The sequence below is a fragment of the Xiphophorus maculatus genome, chromosome 14 (genome assembly GCF_002775205.1).
Source record: "Xiphophorus maculatus strain JP 163 A chromosome 14, X_maculatus-5.0-male, whole genome shotgun sequence".
In the NCBI taxonomy this organism is placed as follows: domain Eukaryota; kingdom Metazoa; phylum Chordata; class Actinopteri; order Cyprinodontiformes; family Poeciliidae; genus Xiphophorus; species Xiphophorus maculatus.
In genome coordinates this window covers 18,182,402-18,201,392 of record NC_036456.1, presented here as the reverse complement: position 1 = coordinate 18,201,392, position 18,991 = coordinate 18,182,402, and the positions used below count along the sequence as shown (strand labels likewise).

The window sequence follows — 18,991 nt, the reverse complement described above, 5'->3', positions numbered from 1 at the left end:
TGGTGGTTTGGTCTCAACTAGCTCCTTCATAATTCACTTTATTTGTTTTTTTTGTGGATATTTAAAATGTCTTCCAGTTCCAGTGTTAAACCATAAATTAAAGTTTATTGATCTTTCAGAAAGTTTTCTTGCATTTTTATGCTGTTATTATATTCCTTGAAAAAGATCTCCAAACAACGATATTATCGTTTATCGTGATAAATTCTGGGACAGTTTATCGTCCAGAAAACGTTATTATTGTGGCCGGACTCGTCATCACGTTTATTATTCTCAACTTTTTCTTTTGTTTGTTGTCTTAGAACAGAAGAAAAGTAACTAACTAGGATTAGAGTTCATAAAATATCGTTGTTTTTCTTTAAGTTTATTTCTGCTGGTTTTACTTGGTAATAACTGGATCCAAACGTAAACACACAGATTTCCTCTCTCACCTTTTCTAAACCTCCATGTTCACGTCTTTTATCCATCTCTCTCAATCGTCTCTGTTAAACTATCCATCTCTATTTTCCCATCTACATCTGAAGTGTAACTTTATTACTCAGCACAGCTGGAGACGACTTATCAGGAGTGTGTATGTGGGTGACAAAGTGTGTGAGATGTACAGCTCTGCATTATGAATCCGTGATATCATTAGGAGAGGGAATATCTCCCCCCTTAAGAGCGTTTTATCTCTCACTCTCTCTCTCTCTGCTGGCTTCACTCCAAAGGTTTTGTTTGTGCTGCTTTCAATCAGAGAAGAGGATCAGCAGAAACATGGCTGCTGCAGCAAAAGCCTGATCGCACATTCAGCCTCGACGTAAAACCGCCTCCACATTATTAAAACAGGCGTTGCTCCTTTTGAGGCTGAAATATATGTATTAGAACCAAAACAGTTAGAGAAGAAGGAGGATTTTTTTCCCCAAAAACTTCAAATTTTCTTGAAATTTGTTATTTTTTACATTTTCTGAGCCTGGAAAGTCAAAAAAATTGATAGAAAAAAAATCAGAAAGGAAATGTCTTAGTTCCTTGAAACTAAGGAACTTGTTTCAAGGAACTAAAAATTTTGACAGATTTTTTTTTTGTACGTTTAGTTGCAGATTTACCCCAAAACACACCTCAAATTCTGACATTAATCTCAGAAATTTCCTGGAAAGTAAACTTGGAAAGTTTTGACTTTCAAAAAAAAAAAAAAAAATTTTAGATATTTGAAATCCAGAAAATGTACAAAAGTCAAAATTTTGTTTAAGTCAATAGGTTTTTTTCTAGAAACTTTCTGAGATTTATCTCAAAATTTCGGAACTTTTTTCTAGTAAATTCTTGGCTTTTCAAACTACCGTATTTCCTTTTTTTTCTAGAAGATTTCTGAGATTCATCTAAACATTTCTTAGTCTGGTGGACGTTTACATCACAGCCATGAATTACTTGACTGATAACGGCATAAAAAGGCAAGTTCTCAAAATCCAATAAACTTAAATTTTGTATAAAACACTTATCACTGCAAATGGAAGATATTTTAATTATTCAAATTAAATGTAAATAAAACCACACACAACCAAAACCATAAATAAAATGGATTATAAAGTCTCTGTAAACAAAATGCCCTTCAACAAATATCAGAATGAAAATTCTGATAATAAATTGCTTATTGCAGCAGGATTAGTTGTCACCGTAAAAGTTTCCAGCACAAAAAAGTTGCTTGATTTATCACTTTTTTTTTTTTAAAACAGTCACTAGAGAATCTGATTAGCAACAAATGTGGCTAACAGTGCTGCTTCACCCCTCCACATTTGGCCACGCCCCCAGAGTATATAGGCTCCGCCCACTTCGGGGCGGGGCTTATGCCTCCACAGCAGGGTTAGTATCACTTTAACCATGTATTGCATTGCATCTTTCTGACTTTACTGCGCTTCTAGTTGTTTGCGAATGGCCTTGTAAGCCTTCCCAGAGTGATACAAAGTAACAATTGAACCTCTTAGGGCAGGAATATCAAATACATTTTCATTTTGGGTCACTTCAAGATCAAGAATGTCCTTAAAGGGCCAAATGAATTAACAAAACTACCCAAAAACAAACTGTTAAAATATGAATAACAGAAAACAACAGCAGTGAATACAAACGTCTTGAAATTAAATAGCATTAAGCATCTCTTCGCCTTGATCTAATTTGGCAGAATACAAGTAAAACTGCTGTTTTGATTGATAAAATAATATTTAAGCACACAACTGTTACATAAAAGGTTCTATTTCCAGAGACTAGAGGGCCACATAAAAACTTCTAGGGGACTGAATTTGGCCGCGGGCCTTGAATTTGACACGTGTGTCTTAGGTAGGGCTGTTGTAAACGAGTATTTTAGTAATCGAGTAATCTATCGATTATTCTTACGATTAATCGAGTAATCGGATAAAAAAAATGTATAAAATAAACTATTGGCAAATCTGCAATAACACCAGTTAGTCCAGATCAGTCCAATATCTCCTTTTTGAGCATCCCTAACAGTTAAATGTTTGTAGTTTAGAAAGTTTACTTGTAACAGTAGTTTGCTTTAACCTGAAGAAAGGTTATACTAAGATATTAAATTATATTCAAATAATAAAGTGGCAGGCTCACAAATATGCTTATAAAAATGTCTATACTCCAGCTTTTAGTTTATGTATTTATCTTCAGTGAGTAATACACATACACGTAAAAGAACTAAGTAAACAACTCATTTAACTCTAACATTTTATTGATAATAACGCAATTTTGAGGATGCTTTAATTAAAAGCATTATTTTTAACCATCACAGAAAAATCTAAATGCAGTGAAATGTTTTTTTATGTATTGGAAAACAGAATGTAATCTATATGTTAGGAAAAAAATAAACTTACTCAAAATGTAAAGGTTTGAGTTTGTACAGAGTTCTGCAGCCTTAACTAGTCATGATAAAATGCAAAAATGTTGCTATTTTTATTAAAACGATGCTATTATTTATTCTTGATTGCTTAGGTATAAACAAATATAGAATTACTACAAAAAATATTAATCAAAAATTTCTAATTCATACATAACAGTAGCGAGAAGAAAAGAGTGTAACTTTTCAGGATGGAAAGACACCAATAAATAAATGCTTTTCAGCTTATGCCTGTAATCTGTTGCTGCGTATTTTTATTAACAAACTTACATTAAGTCCTGCATAATTTCTCTCAGTTCCACCCTCACATACAATTTACACTACACCCGGTTAAGTAACCGCTATGTTTAGATGTAACGTTAGCAAAATAATGTGCCTCAATTTACATCTATAACATGGCAGATTATCACACAACGTAGTTAGCAAAGAGAACATAAACGTTACCTGTTGGCAACCGTGTACGAGTTGGATGCATGTAGCGGGTGTTTTCTCTTCAGATGCTGCAACATTGACGTCGTGCTGTTGTGGTACGCCAATTCTGCTTTGCAGTGGATGCATTGCGCTGTGTTGTCCTTTCTGTTTAGCCTAAAATGTTCCCAAACTTTTGACATTTTTTGTCGCTTTCGGGGTTCTCCTTCTGAGCATTCTCCGGTTCCCTCCATAGCTACAAACTTAGCACATGTGCTCCAGGCGCTAACGGAAGTGGTAGCGTTGTGCAACACAAAAACCCTCCGGCTAGACCAGTGTGCTGCGTATTTAACAGCATTGCTTATTACAATACAATAAATTTAGCGAAGCTTCGAGGCAGATAAATTTCCTCGAGGATTTTTTGTAATCGAGTTACTCGATGAATCGTTTCAGCCCTAGTCTTAGGTCACTTATTATTAGTCGTATTAAATCTCTGTAATCTCCAAACCCAAAAAGCTCCTACATTTGCACCTCGCTGATACTTTCCCATTTAAATACTGTTACATACGCTTAGTTTTCTAATATATTTTACTCTTTTTTGACTATATTTAGGTCATTTTTACCTTAATAGTGACAATAATTTTTATTATGTCCTGGGAGATAAAAACCTATAATCTGAAAAAGGTTGCGTTTTCTTTTTACCATGACTGCAGCGAATTATTTACTGTCTTTGTTCCAGTTTTGCTGATAAATTTTTCCACTTCCCATCTCTTTGTTATTCACTTTATTAAGGCAGTAAACTAGACGTGCTGCATTGTTTTTGAAGTATTGCTCTTAAATCTTTTTTACAGCCCAGGTTTTCACCAGAAGAAGAACAAAGCAGGCACATAAATCAGCCTTTACTCAAGGAAATTACTGGCTGGTTTTAGCAGCTCCCATAGATGCCCTGTTTGAAAATGCTGCTTCTTAACATTTAAAACAATGTGTCTGATGTTGCAAATCAAAACGTAGAACTGGACCCACAGGAGCCTGGGAAGGAAAGAGATTAAAGATAAAGACGTAAGGAGAGGTTTCGTCCATTAGGTAATGCAATGAGGTCCCAACTTAATCAAATCAGGCTGTCGCTCAGTCAATCTCTTAGCAACAAACTTTAGAGCAACAATCCAACTACAAGGACAACTTCTCCATTACACTAAATTAAAAATCCTGTCCGAGGCAGTTAGTGAGCAATACCTTCCTTTGCTCTGGGTTTTAAATTCTATTTCTGGCAGCAGCAGCGTGTTCACCGAACCCGGCGGAGTATGTCGGCGCGTCTGTGTTTGGCGTCAGACTGTTGACAGGCCGAGGCGTTGAGCCTGACAAAAGAACTTTCCAGGGAGCAGATGTCAAAAAGCAACAAGGCAGAAACGAGAGGAAGATGAGACGGCGAGAGAGGCGAAGGTAAAGGTTGGAGAGAAGTGAGGTTTCTGAGAAATCATTAATGACGAGTTGCTACACTGAGTGTTATAATGCCCTATATTCGCCAAATTGACTTAAAGGCAGCTAACGCTACAAGGCAGAGGCGCACCTACTAAGGTCAAAGTGCAACTTTTTAAAGACATTTTGTTTTTTTATGCAAGATTAGTTTGGATAAATAAGTGTTACAACTCTGCAAAATACACAAATACTTAAGGAAATCTGAAAATATCACTGGGTAAGTATGTGTTATAGAAAGACATGATTCTAAGAAAGGCCAACAACATTTCTGTTACTTCATCCTAATTAAAGTTTTCCAAATTTCTGGACCCTTTATTCCTGATTAGTGACTTTATTTGCTGAAGTTGTTAGAATGTAAATCAGTGAAGATGGCAGTGGTTACAGCAAGGGCGTCCAAAAAAACCCAACCTGAAGTCAAGCTATTGAAGTAGCCCAATTTAACCGATTTAACCAATTAATCGTTAACTTAATTAGTTAATTTCCACAACTGATTAATCACAGTTAATCTTTTCATCCCTAAAACCAAATCTTTTAAGCCAAAACTAAGCAGAATATGCACTTAGTGCCTCTTGTCATTTCTTGTTGCCTTAAAAACTTCCGTATTGCTTCATGAAATAGATTCAAAAAGGCGTTGAAAACAGTCTGGTGTTGCTCCTTAGCGCCAGCTGCACCTCCATGATGTACTGCATCGCTAAAAACGAACTGAAGCAGAGCCTTTCTGGTACAATTTAAACAAATGACCTGACACCTCTGGCAGCCAATACACTGGAGAAAGAGAAAGAGACTTTGGCTTCATCAGCAGTGGTGGGGCTGCTTCAAGGAAAAGATCATGTCTTAAAGTGACCAAGAAGGAATTTCTGCTTATCCTGCATCATTTGGTTATAAAATAAATACATTTTATTCCAGATGTCATTTTTATTTTTTAGATGACATTTTATTCATTAATGTCTTCCAGATTTATTTTAGGAATAAATCTGGAAGACATTAATGAAGATTGATTGTTCTGTCCAAAACAAACACAATTTTCTTAACCTTGCAGTAGACCAAAGTTTTTGATGCTAAACTGTTATTTAGATACTTAATTAGACGATGCATCAAATGTATTTTTAGAGAATATTTCAGTAAAGTTTTTCTGCTCCAATGACTCTGATGTTATGCCTCTCTATGTCTGAGATCAACCATAATCCTCAGTGGTGATAGTGAGGAGATAATCTGCTAAATCCCTCAAATCCTAAATTCTGAATAATTCCTGGAAGTGCTGTGAGTGATCGACATATTATTTTCCAACGCCTCAATAAAAGTGGGAGAAAATGGGACACACTGACCAATTAGTTCATGAACCCATAATTCGTCTGTACTTTAATATTAAAACAACAACCTGCTCCCCAACTGTCGCTAAAGGCTTTAACTCCGTTTATGTTGCACATGAATCATTAACAGCGGTGCTGCACATAAAATGCATGAATGTGTATTTATTTCTGCAAAGTAAAGAGCAGAGAAGTGGGAATAGACGTAAACAAGCGTTCTCTGCATATATATTTGTGTGTTTTGTATGCAGTTTGCTCCGCTGGGTGAATAATGTTTGTAATCGTCCAGGTGTTGAGTGGGAGCCGTGTTTTCATGCTCACCTGTTTGTGTGCTGTAAGCTGAACTGTTTGTATGTAGATGTTCAGGTCACCGTGCAGCGACGGCTGCCTGCTCATATAAACACGAGAATGAAGTAAATACAGGGAAGTTTGTGCATTCATGCTGTTATATAATTTGTTTTGCAGTCACTGTGTGTTGTATTGAGGACAAGCTTGGGTGTTGGACCACTTGGGGTGAAAGAAGGACACGCTGGTCTGGTTCTTCCTTCTACACAGTCGCTTTATAAGGATGGATCTGATGAGTTTGGAGATTTTGACTCTGTAAGAAATATCGCTCAGATTAAAGATCCAATAAATGAATTATGAAGTGAATGTCCTCAGAAAAACATCGTCTGTTTGTTTGTCCCCCTGAATCAGCTCGGTGTGTACCGAGTCGTAACGCTCAGCAGAAACGGCGCGTTAGTCATGCTCGTCTTCAGGCATCTTTGTTCACTTCCTGTCTCGCATTTTTCGTCTCCCTCAATATCTGCTTTACATTTTACTAAAAACATTATTTAAAATAATTTTAAAACAAAGTTTTTATCTCTCCTGTTTTCTTCAAATCATACTTCTGGATAATTGCTCATAAATCTTCATTAGTTTCTATTCTAGACACATTTCCCTAGTAGAGGAGAAAATATTGGAAACAGAAACAATATAAAATCAAAAATGCACAATAACTTATAATTAAGTGTTTTTGAGTGTCCTAAAAAGTATCATTTAGCTAGTGCTACTTTGTAATGAATGTGGAATAGTGTTGTTTGCTAGCTGAAGCTAACTGCCAAATTAAGCTAGCATTAGCTTAATGTCAAAACTAATTAGTAACAGCTTTTTAGCTACATGCTTTTTTTTTTTCATAAAAGGTGTTTTAATCATTCAAATACGATTTTGTGATTAGTACAACGCTGATGTATTTAATGTTGAGTTAATATGTCAATCTTTCTTGGAGAGTGAGTAAACTGTGGGAGTTTTTGCAGCAGCACAATTGAGCCACAAAACATTCAGAGATTTCCAAACAAAGACCAGCTTTAACAAATTTTAATAGATTTGGACTTTAAAAATCATGGGAAAAGAATGAGAGTTGGTAATTGTTTGACTCCCAGAACAACCTGACTTCAGAAAGATTTACAGTCGGTGTTCCTCGTGTTTCTTACTTTATATCCCACCTTTCAGAAACGTCATAAACCAATTTTCAAGTTTTGCACCAAGGCTTTCTCCCCAGACTCAATCAGTTTAATCCTTTTCAAACCAACAAAATTTACCACAGGAAGCTATAAACAAAAACAAACCAGTCCAATACTAATCTAATTGCATCCAGTCTAATTCAATCAATTCTGAATACAGAAGTGAAAAATCTGATTCCATAATTTTTAAATTGACATTTAGTAAAAGCTGTTTCTCCAGTGAAGTCAATTAGTGGATTTCATTAAATATTCATTTTGATTCTTCCTTCAAACGTTTTTTTCTTCCTGTCCACAGAAGAATAAAATTATGAAGTCACTCAATATTAATTGAAAAAACAAAATATTGTTTAGAAACTTTTATACCAAACTTTTGCTAAGCACTGATGTTTTTCCATAGAAAATATTCTAGTGATCACATTGTATGATGTATGGAGTTTCACTAGATTTATTAGTGTTTATTTTTGTTATGATTCATAATTACTGCTACAGCTAATAAAAAAACAAACAATTCTGGTTCTGAGAGAGTTAGAATGTTACATATGACAAATTAAGGGATTCTTAAAACAAACCAATATGCAGTAAATATTTATCCAGATTTTTTTACTGAAAAAAATCTGGATACATTTTATTTTCCCTTTCGTTAAAACTTATAAATTATAAAAAGGCAAATGCTTTGTAAGATTATGAATGAAGCCACATTATGTTGGTAATTTTACCCCGTTCACAAATTAAATCTCTCCAAATGCATCCATGGGTCAAATTTGTATCATTTTTTAACTGCAGTTGGGGGCCGCAAAAAATCTGTCCAAAGGCCACAAATGGCCCCCGGGCCACACTTTGGACACCCCTTTCTTACATCAACAATGAGATGTTTCTAGTCTTTTATTTGAAGTATTCAGAAGTTTTCCCAGCTTCGTTGATAGTTTTTTTCATCTCTGGACTCCTTTCCCTCTCAACCAAAGCCTATTTAGAGCTTTAGAGTGAAGATCTCAGGAAACTGTCTGGTGGAGGGAAACGGACAGAAACGACCCTGCAGGCTCTACAAAGTGAAAAAAAGATGTCAAATATATTTTGTTTGGATTATGAATTGTAACAGCTCTTAAATTATTTTCTACTCAGATACAGTATAAGAGTCCCTTTACTGTGAGCATAAAGATTTTGGACAAGCCTGTTGCAAAACATTGATTAATCGCATGATGAATTAAAATGAGTTTAATAATTTCAATTTTTATTATTAATAATTCTGAAGAGCTGTTTTGTTTATAGAAACATCATAATCCATTTTATTTATGTTTCGGTTGTGTGTGGGTTTTTATTTGTCTCAAAATACAACATAATTTATGAATAATTTCTGGAACAATTTATTGTCCAGTAAGTTTTGTTATTGTGACAGACCAACTTAATTGGTTTCTCAGTTGTGCTTTAACTGCAACGCACAATGTAAATACTTTTAGTAATTTATTATTTAGTTATTTATTATTCATTCACTTATTATAGTAATTTAAAAATGTATTTGTTACAATTATTTTCTAATGTTTGTCTTTCATTGTTTACATTTTTGAACATTTCTTTTTACTTTGATATTTTTCCTGAACATTTTCAACCATATTGGAGGAAATTATCCGTAAGGATCACAATTTTACGTAAAGCTGCATTAATATAAACATTCTAACAAAATAACATTAATATATCTTTTGAATTTTATTAGTTAAAATCTATGGTCTATCCATCATATGACTGGATGATAAAAGTTTTCAGTCTGGTGTTTTGGTCTCAACTAGCTTCTTCATAATTCATTGTATTTGTTGTTTCTGTTGTCTTGTTTATTTATTTTGGATATTTAAATTGTCTTCCAATTGCACTGTTAAATGTTCATTAGAGTTTAAAGTTTATTGATCTTTGGGAATGTGTTATTATGGAATTATATTGATTGAAAATGGTGTCAAAACAACAATATTATCGTTTATTGCAATAACTTCTGGGACAATTTATCATCCAGCAAAATTTGTCTCTGTGAGAGATTTAGTTGTGGCTTTTTCACTTTGTTGGCCCTTCAGGGCCACCGTAAATACCAAACATTTGGGGTTTTTCTTCATCCATATTTCAGTACAGAACCCATTTACGTCTCACCACCTGGGATATTGTTGCCGCTGCGGTTGGAGCTACTTTTTTGCTCATCTTCACAGCTCTCTCTTTTTTTCCACTTTCCTTGTTAAGGTTGGGTTTCTGCACACGTTTTTTTCCAAAGTTCCTTGCGCTGCATTTTAGACTTGGCCTCAGGGTGACTCTAATTGAAAGAACATCACAATGGCTGCTGAGCTGAGCGCCGCCATGCACTGCAGCTTCAGAAAATAATCTTTCAGGACCCGGGAGTCAGATATTAGCATACTCAGTACACAGTATCGAACTGTCAACATGAACTTGAGCCTTCAGTCTTTTTTGGAAAGCGACCTAATAGCTGCTAAACCAGAGACAATTATATTCTTAATTATTACTTAAAGTTGTGTGATCTGAGGAGACCTTTGGCTGCTTTTTAACTTCTTCTAACGATGCTGAGGGTATAATTAACATACATTCCCTGAACGTCTTTTTCTATCCTCTCATTAACAGGAAGGTCATTGAGGTGAAAATTATTGACGATGAAGAGTATGAGAAGAACAAAACCTTCACCATTGAGCTTGGAGAGCCAGTTCTGCTGGAGATAGGACAGAAACATGGTGGGTCTGCTTCTCCGTCTACTTTATACTGAAATAATAAAGGTGTTTTAAGTACAGAGCGAATTTATCACTTAGAAACCCAGTCCTACCTTTATTGATTATCTGAACTCTGATTAATTTAGGAAACTTTGCGTTTTAAAGCATGGCAGAGATGGATTGGACAAGATTTAACAACATTTTTAAATAGAGAAGGGAATTCACAAACCAATGCAATGTCCTGCAATTAATTTTTTTTAAAGTCAATTTAGTGTCCATTTGTGTTTTTTCTTGCACTGGATTCACAAAGCAGAAATTACTCAATACACACAGACTCAACCATCCTGACCAAGTCAAACACATGCAGGCAGTTTTAATTTGTGAAAGACAGAAAATAAATATTTTTCACTTCAATTGATTCATCTACAGACAAACAAGTTAAAAATGTGTTAGATGTGTTCCTACGAACTTTTATTTACAAAGGTTGTAATTTCAAAATTGGAAAATACAACCTGTTTAATTGGCAAGTATTAAACATGTAGGCTTTTCACTAAGCCTATATTTCTGTAATCATTTTTCTTTTTTATTTAGTCTGAACTAAATAGAATCATTTAATCAAGGTTAAATAATTAATTTAAATGCACAATGCATCATCGTAGATCTGCCGTCTAGTTTATGTTACGTTAACCCACATTCAGCTAATTGCTCCCCAGATGTTTTCACAAAGGGCCAGATAACTTCTTCCATTTGGTGCCTTATTGAGCCTCTAGACCTGATTGTGAAAAGAAGGCTGCTTCATAAAATATGGTTTTATTTACCTTGTAAGAGTTTATTACAGTACAGTAATATCACTGTCAAAAATCTGTCTACAATCAGCTTTCATAAAACATCAGTTTAAGCTAATGCTGCATATGCTATAGATGGAGGGAAGTTAAATTACTGATATAAAAATTGCCATTCATTTGGCTCAGACACGAGAAAAGTTGATTTTGATGCTAATTATTGTGGGTAAACATGCAGCAAAAGATTTAACTAATTGACGTGTTTAATCACAATCAGCAGACATTTTGAACTGACAGAGGGGATGTAGAAATTGCAAATAATAATCATAAAAACATTATATTACCAGAGAAACTATATGCTAAGCACACAAACCCAAGATGCTCACTCCATCATATTTCTATGTTCCCAGTAAGAACCACACATTTATTCAACATATTAATGTTAGACAGGTGTTTTTTTTGCTTCTGTTGGTCCAAACATCACATTGTTAAAGTTTTATTGAGTTAATCTGCTTTGAGAAACAATAAGAAGCTAGATTATAACACATTAATGACTCATACAAGATTATTTTTAATTTTCTGGCTCTAAAATGAGTGGAAATGTACTTTTTATGTTCTACATTTGTCACCATTATATCTTTAAAATATTACCAGATGAGTTTTACACGTAGCATCAACGAAAATTAAGCACCGCCGTGTGAGCATGGTGGTAGAGTCTTTCCTCTTGTGGATTACAGGTTCACAGTCAAGATGTTGGACAAGGAGGAGCAACAGCCTCGGGCGCGTTTCATTACAGGGGAATACAATTAGTTTTACAACACGCTTAAAGAACATGCAGTCTGACATTTAAACACGCCACACGCTTACTGTAACACATGCTCCGTTTTTCAATTAGAGCAGGAAGACACAGATAGCAGCTCCAGCAGCGATTGTGCAGCCTGAGCGTTGTGAAGGAGCCCAGCGGCTAACGATGCGACAGGTGGTAACGAGGTGATAGGAAGGTTGGAGAATGCTGAAAGTGCGTGTCCGTTTGTTTGTGCAGTGAAAAGCCTTCCTGAACAGCCTGGGTTCCCCGTGAGGGATATGACAGCCAATAATAAAACTCATCTTCCCTCTGCAGACTTCATGCTTCTCAGTGATAATTCCTACTGCAGCGAATAAATTAAGGATGGTGAAAAGACTGAATAATACATGAAACGTCTTCAGCTGCTGCGTAAAATCGGACAAATCGCAAGAATATTTGACAAGATAGCAAAGCAGAGCTTGACAGTTTAATGCCAATCAGTAGCTTGACTAACTTGCTGGTTTTTGGAAATAGTTTCTCAGTTATTTAGGATATTTTCGCCCAGAGAAAGATAACTTGTGTTATCATGAGGTTTGCATAATTTAGAACAGGGGTTCCCACACTTCAACTTCTGGTCAGAGAAAAACACCTTTTGCAAAAACACAACACAATGTGACAAAATATCTAAAGAAACATTGACTTTTGGGGAAAAAAATTCAACAATTATTACATTCATTTAGTGTAAATGATGCCTCATACTGTCTGATTTTAGTTTCCCGTGAGTTTTTAAAGGGTTTTTTTTTTTTTGCAGCAGTGTCCTCCACTGCAGAGCTACTGAACTGTTCCTTTGGTCGTTTTCTTGTCAAAAACTTTTCAGGTTCAGGTTTATTCAAGTCTCTGCGTGTACAGTATGTACGTGTAACAAAGTTTTATTTTATCAATATTATAAGTTTGTCAAAATTTGTTTATTCTTTGAATTTATCTTGTTTAGTCAACAAGTTGTTTCTCCAGACATTGGTGTTTTAAGTTCAGTTACGCTGCTCTTGACAGTTGGTGGTTACCATAGCAACCAGTAACTGACTGCTCCGCCCCCTTTTTCCTGTTGCCGTCGGTAACTGTGGGGCAGAAGCTTCTGGACTAAAGTTAACCACCAACTTGATTTCCTGTCGTTAGAATAAATACAGTAAAACTGAATGCGCCTGCCGTGAAGCAGTCGACCTGAGGCGAACATAGACGGGTTACATCTGTATAAAAAACACATCAAGTCTAAGAAACAATCAATGTTTAAGAAGAGAGAGACAACTCAATGTGCCAAAACAACATTAGTCCATACATGATAGGAAGACTTCCAGCACTGTATTTACTAACATCTGTAACATACAGTATATGGATTAATAAAAATAGAAATCAGCCAATTATCCCCCAAAATCATATGTGAATCCATCTACCTTGTCCTGCATTAACAAGAGAAATCGCTGCATCTTCCATCTCATGCTAGCTAGTGATGTTAGCTTGAGGAACGGCATATTCATACATTTGACTGCCAATCAGAGAGATGAGCTTGGCAAATAAACTATTTTAACTTATATTTTATTATTAAGGCTGAAGAACATTACATTTTATAATAAAAATCTAATTTTAAAAATTATGTTTTGAAGCAGAACATGTTGACTGTTGCTGACCTATGACCCCTATGTTCACCCAGGTGACTCCAACGAGAACAAACCACTGGTGGGAGCGGAGGAGGAAGAAGTGGCCAAGATGGGCTGCCCCAGTCTGGGTGAACACACACAAGTGGAGGTGATCATCGAGGAATCCTACGAGTTTAAGGTGAGTGTGCTCTGGGATTAGCCTTTATAGCCCCAATATGCAGAACAGCGTAAAAGTATTCATACTGCTTTGACTTAATGTAACGTAACACAAAGTCCTGCAAAATGGTGAAGTGGAAGAGTAGCGTGCATTTGTATTCAACGTTTACGGCGACGGCCTTAATAAAATCCTGTGTAACCCTTCAGAAGCCTCCCAGTTTGACCTCAGAATGAATCCAGCTGTTCCATGAAACTTCAGCTGTTTGTCAGAAGATTAGCGAACAAGGAAGAGCAATATGTACATTGTTTAACATAAAACAATATGTCAATATTTTAACATCTGTTCGGTCCATTGTTTGATCATTTAAACTGCAAAACTGTCAAGACCATTCAGATTAGAGCTGAAATGATTAATCAGATTACCATATTGTTCGCACTGTTAAGGAATGGCCTATTTTGATCTTTTTTCATATAAAATGAACCGAAACAAAACAGTCATAAGTCCGTAAAAGAACAGCACCTATTTCTCAACGACGCTCCCGACTACTGCAGCCGTAATGTAGCTAAAACATTTTGACAGAGCGCTGATCGTCGTGTACCACACAAAATCACTTTGAGGTCAGTAAGCACAACCTGAATGATTCCTTATTAACCCACTAGAGGGCGCTGTTTTACTCAAAAAGAAAATACAAGGCTCTCCGGAAAAATGGGCACGCCGTCGTTTTTTGATCAAAATAAATGCTTTTAAGTTCAGAAAATACAGTAATTGTGATTTCTCAGTTACTGTAAATAATTGTAGATTAAATAAATTATTAACTGGAGTGTACAGACTCTAAAAAGGTAATTTTGTGAAAGAACAGTACACTCAGAGCAGTAATTAAGCAAAAACTGTACAAAGATGTAAACACAAGATTTAAAAAGAACACTTTGTAAATCTACCTAGAACTCAAGTTGCAGTTTTAGCTTCACCTGGTTCAAATTCTTAAAAAATAAAATGTATTAAGCACCTTTTTCTATCCAATTATTGATTGGTAATCCAAAAAAATAGACATTTATTATTTGCTATAAATGAGCTAGTGTTTACTAAAGTAATGCTGCATTTTAGGCAATAAAATGTCTTAATTAAAAAGATGATTTGTGTGTTTTGATGCATTTTTTATATAGAAAGGGCTTGCATAAAAAATCTGAAATGTGCAAATTGAAATTAGCTATTTTACAAAGGAGTGTGAACAAACCTTTTAGTGACTCTAAGTGCAAAGAAGTTGGAGACAAACTAAGTTATATGTGCAGTGAAAGCTCCAATTCAGGGAGGATGAATACAAAGAAACTCCATTTTCAGATTATTTCACAAAATAAATTGAAAAACTGGTTTTATTTTCCTTCCAATTCAGAAATATGCACCACTTTGTGTTGCTCTGTGACAATTAAAAATTCGATTGTGTAAAAATGTGCTAAAATTACGAGGTATGAATACTTTTTCAAACACTGTAGATGGATGATAGTAAAAGATTTGATTGTTAATCTCATAAATCTCAGCTTGTTGGCATGTAATGGACCATGCAAAGTAATCCTCTCTCCTGAGACTTTATTAGATCAGACCTCCCAAAAGGCTTAAAAACCTTATTAATCTTTTTTTCTGCAAGATATCAGACTCTGAAAAGTTGCTGGTCGTTCACTGATCCAGGAAATAAAAACCTGCCAGCTTTCTGAGCAGTTTCATACATATTTCACCTTAATGGATGCAATTAGTTCAGAAACGGACCAATGGTTAAATAATCAAAGCATGGATCATTACAAGTGAGTTGGCATTTCTTGCAAGCAGCTCATTCTCATCGTTTTTCACTGTGTCGCTCCGTTTGCCACCATTTTGTTTGATTCTAATGTAATGAATCATTTGTGTACTTTCGTTCACTCATTGTGCCTCATTTGTCCATTTCTGTTGTGTGTGTGCGTGTGTCTGTTTATGCATGTGTAGAAAGCAGTAAATACTCTTCTTACTGATAAGGTACCTCTCTCTCATGCATGCAATGCTCGCTCTTCACTCTCTTGTCTTCCATATTTTCCCTACAAAACAAAGTGATTAATTTCAGATTTTTCTTACTTATATAAAGAAACATGTTTTACTTTCAATGCTCCCTTAAACACACACAGAGTAAATCCTGCAGGATTTGACTGAATCAGGATATTTTACTTTTCCATTTTCCCAGCTGCTGTTATCTTTAAGCCCAGAAGAAAAGCCTGAAGGCATTTTTCTCAACTTCTAAAACATGGCGCGTGTTAATTAACACATCTTGCACCTCAACGTCCCATCAGTGTCTAAATATACTTCTGCCACTTGGGTTGTGAATTTCAGGACTTGGAAACAATATTTTTCTCTTTGTGTGTGGCTGCGGGTGAATCAACAACTTGGGGTTGTGTCTTTCTTGCTCTGTTTGGTGTGTGTGCACTTTGCATGCGTGTTCCTGTGTGTGTGGATGTAGAATACAGTAGATAAGTTGATCAAGAAGACGAATCTGGCCCTGGTGGTGGGAAGCAGCAGCTGGAGGGAGCAGTTTGTCAACGCCGTTACTGTAAGCGCAGGTAATACACACCGACTACAGAGGCATTCAGTAAATTATTACGCAAAAGCCCGTTTATTTTAGGAAGTTTATCACCAAGTGAAATACATAATGTAAACGCTTTTGGATTAACTTTTAAGATTTTGTCGTTATTACATTTTCTGGTCCAGTTTCATTCAGATTGAGCAGCTGGATTTCCTCTGAACATTTAAATTAAGGCTCATCTACCCAGAGGAGCTTCTTACACATTTTGCCTCCGATACAGGAAATTTCTTCCTTAAAGAGAAATTTAACCCCAAATAAATTTTTTTTGGAGAGAAACTGTCTAAATCAGTTCTGAAGCGTATAGAGTTTATATTAGCAGCTAGTTAGTGGTAGCCTCAACCGCCTCCAGACTTCTGTCAAGTATCTACAAGATTAAACTAGATTAAAAAGTCCAGACATGACAAAATTCAAGGCCAGTGTTTAAGGCAAACATATTTTCTTTTGCAAATTTAAATTATTTTATTGCCTTAATTTTAGAAAGATGAATTTGAAGGAATAATGACAATGAATAATGATTCTTTTTTGCTACTGCTGTATCTGCAAAAGTAGGCTAAATTATGCTACTGAATGCTAGCTTATTTTAGCTCGTTGGAGAGAACGCTACTGCTAAAATTTCAAGGCCAAATGAACCAGTTAATTATACCTGAATGCTAAATAGGAGCACCAGGTGGTGGCACAGTTAAGCTCGAATAAGGAAACGTAAGTCTCACTGGGCTACCAACTACAGCTAGAGTGTTGGTAAAGCAAGCTAAACTAAACTAATTTCAAAAACTAAAATAATATGGCCAATGTTACTGAGTAACCTTCAGTTAAAAAGGTTTATTGGCTGTAATGTCACTGTTATAGGAATTTTAGTTTACGTCTGACTTATTTATATTTAATCTCCTGCTTCCCCTGAAGGAGATGATGACGAGGAGGAGAGTGGCGAAGAGCGGCTACCCTCCTGCTTCGACTACATCATGCACTTCCTCACCGTGTTCTGGAAGGTTCTGTTTGCCTTTGTCCCACCCACGGAGTACTGGAATGGCTGGGCCTGCTTCTTCGTCTCCATTTCACTGATCGGCGTCCTCACCGCCGTCACCGGGGATCTGGCATCGCACTTCGGCTGCACGATAGGACTGAAGGACTCCGTGACAGCCGTGGTGTTCGTGGCTTTGGGGACATCGGTACCCGGTGAGACAGAGTGGCTTCGCTGTTTTTGTTCAGTGTTTGTAACCTCCTACATTTTTGTTTTAGTGGTATTAATTAATGAATAACCCTAATTATTCTCAAAATCCCATCTTCCTTAACTTAGTATGTATGCAAAGATCCTTTGGTGCTGGAAGTCCAGAGGTGAAGTTGTACTTTTCGACAATGAAAAATTAATTTGAAACTTGTCAAATCTAAAAGTTTTTTTCTTTTATGGTATTTTCACACCTGATAGTCCGATACACTCGATTTGTTAGATTTTCAGGTGGTTTGCTTTCACTCTGCAGTGTGTCAAACCATCCATACCTTGTAACTCACTAGTTCCTCTCCTCATCTGTGGAGGCGCTCCATCAAGAACCACCGAAGGAAACTACACAAAAACCTCAGAAGACAACTTCATTCTTCACAAAATATAAACAAAAATGCAGTACCACCAGGTTTTGGTGGTTGTAGGATTTTTCTTCTGTCTTTGGCAAAAGTCCACAAGTCATTTCTGCTGCTAGCGCTAGACTCTTGCATTTGTTTTGGCTGCATTTACCCAGAATGCCCTGCACTGTAGTCCGCTTCCTGCTTTTGGAGTGTTTGGTCCGCTTCACGTTCGCATATATATTCAAGCCGCACCAAAGTTCACTTCAACCAAACCGAGACCCGAGGTTTTTATGCGGACCAGAGTTTGACTAAGCATTCCCACGTCCCCAAACGAACCAGACTTTCTAGACAAACAAACTAGAGTTTGATGAAAGCGAACTAAACAGAGTTGGTGTGAATAAACCCTTATCGTCTTAAACAGAAAGAATAAATAAATTTCGTAAAACACAGAAGAAATTGACCAGTTGTACCTTCTAGGTATGAAAAACAATTCACTACGGTAATCTTCTATTGTTACTTCAGATGGACTGTGGCGCTCAAAAATTTTACTACTTTAGGGTATTTAATTAATAGAAACTGTATTATGTATAAATGTAACTTCAGGCCTACTATTTGGAGAAACTGGAGGCATAATACAAGAATAAGGTTAAAAATAGATTTGTGACATTTTGTTTAGTGTTTCTCCTTCTCACTCAGCATTGTTGCTCTGTGTTTAAACAAACACCAATGAGTTCTGTGTTTCTTCCAAAGTTTACCTGAGGTAGACACGCCAAATGAAAGAAGTGCCTGTCGTTCCAGCTGCCCGAACAGGGAGGCTGAAAATCCAATCTGAGTTGTAAAAGGCAGACTCCATCTCAGCCTTCGGCCTGAGCCAGTCTCCACCCGGAGGGGACTGCTCGTCCCCAAGCTTTAATTCAATTCCCTACCTCATTGCTCTCGCCAGCGAGTTTATTGTTGCGCTGCCGTATGAGTTATAGAAATAGCTCAAGCGGTGCTCTTCCAGGTGGCAGCTTTGATGGCGTGCAAGGGAGGTTTCTGAGAAGTCATATCCAAGTGAGCTGCTTCGACAGCCGTGTTGGGACTGGAGACGTAAACAAGGATTTGCATCTATTCTCACAAAAAAAAACAAACAAAAAAAAAAAACAGTAATGGTGATTCATTTACGTTCTAAATCTCCTTTATTCTGCTTTGTCTTACATGCAGAA

General features: G+C 36.2%; 1 protein-coding gene across 2 annotated transcripts in view; it reads left to right on the top strand.

Moving 5' to 3' along the window:
- LOC102233577 (sodium/calcium exchanger 1-like) overlaps nucleotides 1–18,991 on the top strand; it is a 108,721-nt gene that overhangs the window by 83,498 nt on the left and 6,232 nt on the right. The window contains exons 12-16 of one of the 2 annotated variants that reach the window (XM_023346171.1): nucleotides 10,170–10,276; nucleotides 13,524–13,648; nucleotides 15,602–15,631; nucleotides 16,107–16,206; nucleotides 17,130–17,402. In XM_023346171.1, coding sequence (XP_023201939.1) covers nucleotides 10,170–10,276; nucleotides 13,524–13,648; nucleotides 15,602–15,631; nucleotides 16,107–16,206; nucleotides 17,130–17,402 — 635 coding nt within the window. The remainder of the gene's footprint in view (nucleotides 1–10,169; nucleotides 10,277–13,523; nucleotides 13,649–15,601; nucleotides 15,632–16,106; nucleotides 16,207–17,129; nucleotides 17,403–18,991) is intronic. The other variant, XM_005799595.3, reaches the window with a different exon arrangement.